The sequence below is a fragment of the Lampris incognitus genome, chromosome 12 (genome assembly GCF_029633865.1).
Source record: "Lampris incognitus isolate fLamInc1 chromosome 12, fLamInc1.hap2, whole genome shotgun sequence".
Classification (NCBI taxonomy): domain Eukaryota; kingdom Metazoa; phylum Chordata; class Actinopteri; order Lampriformes; family Lampridae; genus Lampris; species Lampris incognitus.
The window spans coordinates 3,672,614-3,681,558 of record NC_079222.1 but is presented as its reverse complement, the minus strand read 5'-3'; the positions used below and the strand labels follow the sequence as shown (position 1 = coordinate 3,681,558).

General features: G+C 45.8%; 1 protein-coding gene across 1 annotated transcript in view; it reads right to left on the bottom strand.

Moving 5' to 3' along the window:
• Window positions 1-403: 403 nt before the first annotated feature.
• The window catches only part of LOC130122126 (ephrin-A5-like), a 66,458-nt gene continuing 57,916 nt past the window's right edge, over window positions 404-8,945 (bottom strand). Inside the window, exon 2 of the mRNA XM_056291164.1 lies at window positions 404-800. Coding sequence (XP_056147139.1) covers window positions 404-800 — 397 coding nt within the window. The remainder of the gene's footprint in view (window positions 801-8,945) is intronic.

Here is an 8,945-nt window from a genome sequence, read left to right as displayed (position 1 = left end):
CACTTGGGCGGTCCGCTCCTGTTTGCCAGATCTGGGCCAGAACCAAGCCATAGCAATGCCACATGTGCCACATATTTGCCAAAGGTGGCCATATTGTTTTTGTGATATTTGGGCCATATTCACCATTTACCACATGGGCCTTCAGGGTCACATCCAGACCACATGTTGCCCAGAGCACCGCATATTTGCCAAAAAAGGCCCACATGTGATTTGGCATAATTGGGCCATATTTGCTATTATACATGTGGGCCATCATTGCCTGAGGTGGCCCACATCCAGATGCTGTCTGGGCGGATGCAACTGGGGAGAAAAAGAGGGGAAAAAGAAGGGAACCCCCCCCCCCAAAAAAAAACAGCAGGCTAAGTGTGCATCAGTTGCAGACTGTACCTTTAAGCAGGCCACTCTAACAGTTATTCCCTAGTACACTTGTTTTAGTGGAGAGAGCAGATTTGGCGCAGCTGGGTTCCAGGTGCAGCCCACTTGCTCTGCCAGCGCGGTCATACTTACAGATGTAGTAGTACTCTCTGCCAGGCCGAAACTCGAAGCCCAGGGAAAAAGGGGTGAAGAGCTGGAACTTCTCTGAGAACTTGAGCGGTCCGTTGGGCGACAGCGGCCTGTTGCACTCCCAGCGTTTGAAGCCCTTGGCGGTGTGGTCGCAGGAGCTGTAGCCGTCGTAGTTGACCATGTAGAGGATGTAGCGCTCGGCCCTCTCGTCGGACACGGGGTCTGCATAGTGCGGGCAGAACACGTCCAGGTAGTCGTTTATACACACGTCAATGTGGTAATCGCCCCGGTAGAACCTAGAGTAGAGAAGGGAAAGAAGATGGATTTATTCTCGGGAGGAATTCAGTCACCACATGTTCAGTTTAAGGCAACGACACAAACTGAAAAAGAGAAATTGTGTCAGTTTGATTTGAAGCGGTCAACACCAGAGTTGCACAAGAAACACGTGCAAGCGTGTTCTCTGATTAAACAATCTTAATTATACAACCGTTAGTTCCGACCAAGTGATTTGATTGGACAAGAGGCAGTCCGTGCAACCTGATCTCACAGAAATACGTGATATGACCACGACCTCTTAACACCCACATGACGTGGTGGCGGCACGTGATGGGTTAAAATCACGTGCTGGCACCTCGGAAACAATGCCAATGGAGTGTCACTTAGGATGCTTTGTCGTGCCGGTAACACAAATTCCCTGATTCAACAACATCATGCAGAGAGCACCGTGTAATATTTTCTAGTTAACACGTTTTTATTTTATTGTTATTTTTAGTGTCATTTGACTGAATCTAGTATAGTGCCTTAGTTACAATTTTTCTGTTCTCTAAAAGTACTAACTCTAACCCTAACCCTAACCCTAACCCTAACCCCAACCACCTTTACCCTAACCCTAACCACCCTTACTTTCACCACCCTAACCCTAACCACCTTTACCGTAACCCTAACCCTAACCCTAACCCTAACCCTCACCCTAACACTAACCACCCTTACCCTAACCACCTTTACCGTAACCCTAACCCTAACACTAACCACCCTAACCCTAACCTCATTACATCAAAATTCTGTGTTTTTAGAGAACAAAAAAAATCAACCATAACTGGGGCACTATAATAAATTCAGTCAAATAAACATAAAGATAACAATAAAATAAAATGTTGTTAACTGGAAAATATTAAACACCGCTCGACAAAGGATCCTAGTTGACTTTCCATCGACATTGTTTCCGTGGTGCCGGCACCACGTAACGTGAGTGTTAAGAGTTCGTGGTCATTTCACGTATTTCTGTGACAACATGTTGTTCCACGAGTGCTGATACAAACTACAACAGCACCGGGACTTCTTGGTTTTTTGGATTTTTTCCCCCTTTTTCTCCCCAGTTGCACCTGGCCAATTACCCCACTCTTCCAAGCCGTCCCAGCCCCTCTGCCGGTATGGGGACGACTGCAGACTACCACATGCCTCCTCTCCTCTGATACAGGTGGAGTCACCAGCCACTCCTTTTCTCCTGACAGTGAGGAGTTTCGCCAGGGGGATATAGTGTGTAGGAGGATCACGCTACTCCCCCCAGTTCCCCCTCCCACCCGATCAGGTGCTCCGACCGACTGGAGGAGGCGCTAGTGCAGCGACCAGGTCACAAACCCACATCCAGCTTCCCACCCGCAGACACAGCTAACTGTGTGTGTAGAGATGCCCGACCAAGCCAGAGGTAACATGGGGAGATTAGAAAGACAAAACGACACACCACCCCCCGAGTCCACCTGAAGACCACGCAGCGCATCTTCAAATATCCTGACACACCCTTATTATTTCGCTGGTAGCACAATGAATGGACACATACAGATAACTTGATACAAAGTAGCTGGCCTGCTGTAACGTGTAGAGGTGTAAGAAAATGTTGATACACTCAAGTATCGCGATATTATCTTTTGTGATACTGTATCAATTCTCAAAACCACTATGTTCATTTTTAATTAACATGTAAAGGTTCGTGACAAACATGTTGTGTTGTGTATAACCCCACGACCGCTAGATAACAGTGTTGTAATCTATCTTCAGCCATCTGACTCTTCCACTCCAACCCACCAATGTAAACTGAGACAGGAAGTAGCATTAGCACAAAGAACCAAGGCCTATGAAACCACAATATATCGCCTTTCTTACAGGATCACAATATATCACCTTTCTCACAGCATCACAATATATCACCTTTCTCACAGCATCACAATATATCACCTTTCTCACAGCATCACAATATATCACCTTTCTCACAGCATCACAATATGTCACCTTTCTCACAGCATCACAATATATCACCTTTCTCACAGCATCACAATATATCACCTTTCTCACAGTATCACAATATATCACCTTTCTCACAGCATCACAATATATCACCTTTCTCACAGCATCACAATATATCACCTTTCTCACAGCATCACAATATATCACCTTTCTCACAGCATCACAATATGTCACCTTTCTCACAGCATCACAATATATCACCTTTCTCACAGTATCACAATATGTCACCTTTCTCACAGCATCACAATATGTCACCTTTCTCACAGCATCACAATATGTCACCTTTCTCACAGTATCACAATATATCGCCTTTCTTACAGGATCACAATATATCACCTTTCTTACAGGATCACAATATATCACCTTTCTGACGGTATCACAATATATCACCTTTCTGACGGTATCACAATATATCACCTTTCTCACAGCATCACAATATATCACCTTTCTCACAGTATCACAATATGTCACCTTTCTCACAGTATCACAATATGTCACCTTTGTTACAGTATCACAATGTATCACCTTTCTCACAGCATCACAATATATGGTGATATATTGAATCGTAACCCTGCATCGTGATACGTGTCGTATCACCAGATTCTCACCAACACACAGCCCTGGTAACGTGTAGACGGACACAAAGTAGCAAGCTAGTGTGTGCAGGACAAAGTGTATGTGTTGCTTGGCAACAGTCCAGTCCCAGTCCAGTTGCGGAACTATTTGTGTCGGCGGATTCAAACAAGTGATTAAATAAGCAAACAAATCATAATCTGGTGTCACCTGACACTGGTAACTAATAAAGAGCTGCTGTCCAACAGCAATAACACACTTGAATCAGTGTGATGTTGTCGTACCTACAGCCGGATCACAGCCCTGCTGGTGCTCATTATGACGGCACGCCCTCTCATGTGATATCGCTTAATTGCCCCCGCGGGGGGAACATTGTGTCGTGTGCAGTCAGCAAAACACAGCCTCGTCGTTAATTTATATTGATCGATGCAAATGTCCCGGGCTAGCGGGGTAAGAGGGCAATTCCCTGGACGGCGTCTGCTTTCATTAGCTCGGATTAGGGGAAGTGTAATGATCCAATAGGGATAATGAATCGTCGCAGCCGCGGAGAGACGCTTAGAAACAGAAACAAATTGCGGTAGGATCATTATTAACTTGGACACAGACTAAAGAGACGGAGAGCATATGAATGTAAAGCTCGTACGGCAATTTAAACTGGAAACCACGTGGGTTGAGACGGCACCGACATGGCAGTAGACTGGGCTGGTCCTGAAACTGGGACCAGCGCACTAAAGTACACTCGCCAAGCAAGTTAAACCAGTTTCAGAGTGCTTTCTATGGACAGAGGAAAGATAAACGATACAAGATACATTTATAAAGCTAGAGGTGATCAAACAAGATACATTAGGTAATCAATCAACTGGTCAATCAATCACTTAGGTAATCTCCCCTCTGGTGGGCGCTACAGAGCACTGTATACCAAAACAGCCAGACACAAGAAGAGTTCCTTTCTGCAGGTCGTCACTCTGCTGAACACTCCTAATAAATCTAATGATGCTGTATATACTGCATATACTGTATACACTGCATATACTGTATATACTGCATATACTGCATATACTGTATATACTGCATATAATGTATATACTGCATATACTGCATATACTGCATATACTGCATATACTGTATATACTGCATATACTGCATATACTGCATATACTGTATATACTGCATATACTGTATATACTGCATATACTGCAGATACTGCATATACTGTATATACTGTATATACCGCATATACTGCATATACTGCATATACTGTATATACTGTATATACTGCATATACTGCATATACTGTATATACTGAATACACTGTATATACTGCATATACTGCATATACTGTATATACTGCATATACTGCATAAACTGTATATACTGCATATACTGCATATACTGCATATACTGTATATACTGCATATACTGCATATACTGTATATACTGCATATACTGCAGATACTGCATATACTGTATATACTGCATATACTGCATATACTGCATATACTGTATATACTGCATATACTGCATATACTGTATATACTGAATACACTGTATATACTGTATATACTGAATACACTGTATATACTGTATATACTGAATACACTGCATATACTGTATATACTGAATACACTGTATATACTGCATATACTGTATATGCTGTATATACTGAATACACTGCATATACTGTATATACTGAATACACTGTATATACTGTATATACTGAATACACTAATACACTGTATATACTGTATATACTGAATACACTGTATATACTGTATATACTGAATACACTGTATATACTGTATATACTGAATACACTGTATATAATAGGCGTGCATATTCCGTCATGTCCACCTACGTCCTGTATAAGTAGCCTGCTGACATAGTTATTCCAGCACCTTTGCACTCTGCACTATGGCCTCCCTGACTCACCTGTATGTAGACATGCCTTGTATATGTTGCTGAAGATTGCTTTGTTGTTTTTCTATGTAAGAAACACAGTAATTCATGTATATTCCTATTGAAATACATTTTCTATAACGTGCACCAATCGAATACCGCTTACTTTGATGTACGCTACAAATGTATGTGACCAAGTTTTAACTCAACCCCCCAAAAGGTGGGTAAGGTGCATTTGTTATAATAACGATCATTATATTTATATAGGGCTTTATCTAGACACAGAGAAGGGGGGTAACTCACTTCTACCACCACCAAGGTGCAGCACCACCTGGGTGATGCACGGCAGCCATTTTGCACCAGAACGCTCACCACACATCAACTTGAGGTGGAGAGGGAGGAATCATTGAGCCAGTTACACGGGGTGGGGGTGGGGATGGGGGGGTGGTTAGGTGGAGAGAGCCAGGGTGGGAATGTTGCCAGGACACCGGGGAACCCCCTACTCTTTGTGATAAGTGCCATGGGGTCTTAATGACCAGTGAGTCAGGACCTCGGTTTAACGTCTCATCAGAAGGACGGCATCTCCTACAGCACAGTGTCCCCGTCACAGCACCGGGGTACTCATCATCATCATCATCATCATCATCATCATCATCATCATCATCGTCATGTCGTAGGAGCACAGTTGATGCCTCAACAAGTCTCTACCACTGTTCCCTATCCCTCGCAGCTCCCCCCGCCTTCACTGGGATTTTTTTTTTTACTAGGACCAGAGGGAAGACTGCCCCCTACTGGCCCGCCAACACCACATCCAGCAGCGACTCAATTTTCCTGGGAGGTCTCCCATCCAAGTACTAGCCAAGCCCACACCTGCTTAGTTTCCGTCATTTGGCAGAGCCGGGGTACATGTTGGCATGGTTACCGGTGAGGCGTTCACCTTCCACTACACCCCTAAATGCAGTACAATATAAACCACATACATGCAGGACTACAGCTGCCAAGTCCCACAACTGTGATCTAGTCTTTCGAGACTAGAACGACGGGGATTTCACTCCTACCTAAAACGACCATGGGCGGTCAAAATGACGGTCAGTGTTAAACTCTACATTGTGTCAAGATAAATACCAAGCTGAGATAGTAATGCGTTACACGTGTTAGTATGTCTGTTATGAAACGACAGACACCACATTTAACATTTTAACAACTTTAATACTATTTTTAAACAATTTAAACTTCAGAGAGACATGGTCGAACTTGAACAGCAGAATTGAAAAAGTGAAAATCCATCCATTGCCCAAGCCGCCTATCCCAATTGGGGTCGCGGGGATGCTGGAGTCTACCCATTACCGGGAAAACAAAACGGAAAGCACACACATTGCTAATCTGACAAACGTAACAAAGCCTATAAAACGTGAAATGTAAAAAAAAAGAACTGAAAATAAATATTGAAACAGTCCCAAACAGCTTAAAACTACTAGAACGACCATGGGCGGTCAAAATGACCGCCATGGTTTTTAAACTCTATATTGTGTCAAGATAAATACCCAGTTGAGATATTAATGCGTTACATATGTTAGTGTGTCTGTTAAGAAACTAACTGACACCACAATTAACATGTTAACAACTTTAATACTATTTTTAAACAATTTAAAATGGCCGCCGTCCAACGCCTGTAAATCATGCAGCGCCTCGGTGGTAGTCATGGTGCGTCTGTAACCAGACATGTTGGACATCATCACACATCAAGTTTAGACTATTTGTCTCCACTGGAGGGCGCTAGTGTGTTTCCAGGACAGAGCAACGAACCTCACGAAGGAAATGACGCCACCAACACGCGTCATCAATACTGACATGACGCGCACCATCACGCGCAAATTACGTGCGGTCATTTTGACCGCTCATGGTCGTTTCAGGTAGATCTTATCATAACTTTTTTGTGCAGTTGATCTAAAACTCGTTTTAATGCAAATATATGCAGTTTTAGGAGCATCCTGGGAGCGGCAGGTCTGTATCTTTTTCCCCCATAAAGTCATTAAACTGACCACCTGGGCCCTTCTACAAGACAAAGCAGCTAGTCCTGAACGGGTTTTTGTGAAGACCAGACACGTTTCGCTGACCGTCTTACATCCTCACAAGCAGCCGCCCTGCCATGCAGGCTCTCTGGAAGACACATGCAACACATGGCCACTCCAGCAAATTCTCTGAAGCGGAGTTTGCTCAAGGGCACTTCAGCGGGCCCTTCACAAACAACATTTCGGAGCGTCAAGCTGCTCCGTGGAGCCCCGCCCCCCTCCCCCCCCCCGTCAGATCCACCATTACTTCGGGACCTGAAGATGGGGGATTATTCTGTAGGTGACGTCCACAGGCCACAGGGAGAAGCCTGAGTGAAGCTTATCTCAGACCTTCTCTGGTTTTGTTTACAGACTCTCATCCTGTCATTCTCAGTCATGCCGGTCCTCTTGTGGGGCTCCCGTAATAAAATCCTTGACCAACCCCAGAAGAAATCTCTCACAACACACACTGGTCGGGCCTGAGCCGTATATCAATGTTGGCGCTGGGCGGCGGTGACTTATGCCGGTGCTAAAATTAAAGTCCCTCGGTGCTGCAGAGCTAATCCCCTGGTTTGCATGTGCCTTTAGCGGCTTTAAGAGGATTCCTCCGCAGAATGAGAATTTCATTAGTCCAGTAAGGCAGGCCAGCGCAGGATCCCCCGGTGGGAATCTCCGAGTCTGGGAAAAAGTCAGGCTCGCTCTCGCGCCTCTCCCTGAGCCCAGCCGGCTAGTGGCCTGGCCTTTACTGTAAACCGAGCGGACAGGCGAGTGAAGGTGTGTGTGTGTGTGTGTCTGTGTGTGTGTGTGTGTGTGCATGAAACACAAAAACCAACCAAAACACAGCAGCTAGAGATGTGAGATATCCATGCCTGGGGAGGAGTGACTTGGACGCTCGTATTCCCGGAGGCGCCATATAAGGTTACATCTGTGAAGCCTTCAGCTGAGACGGATGAGGCCCCGGACAGATGGGAGGACGGGGGACGGAGGGGTTGTGTCTCTACATATCTGCTAATGGCTTGCGGTTCAGTATCACCGACATACTGGGGATGTCTTCAATACTCCGCCGCTGTCCGCTGACACCGTGTGGGGCGAGCGGGGGACCCGGGCCAGGGACCGTGTTGGAACATGCAGCGGGCCAACGATATGATACGGGTGAACTCGCCGGAGCGCCGTGGGGGGGGGGTTTGCGGGGGAGGGGGGGGGTTATCCAGAGGAACGAGGACCCGCTGGCCCCGGATCAGATGTTGCGCCTACCCCTGCCCCTCGCCGAGGGAGCGGGGAGGAGGGCTCAGCTGACGGGAGGCCAGGTGAGCGAGGGAGGGGAGTTTGTGTAGGAGTGCGGTGCAGCTGTTGCCGCGGAAACATAGCGTGTCCGGGCTTTGGAGGGCGCGAGCAGCAGGAAGGCCGCTGTGTGTGCTCGCCAAGGCCTGCTGGGGGTATCGGGTTGGCGTTATACAGATTGTAAATGTGCCGCGAGATTAGTGGCCATCCTACTGGGTTTGCAAGGATGAGAGATGTGTGTGTGTGTGTGTGTGTGTGTGTGTGTGTGTGTGTGTGTGTGTGTGTGTGTGTGTGTGTGAGTGTGTGTGAGTGTGTGTGTGGACGTATATGTAGGTATTA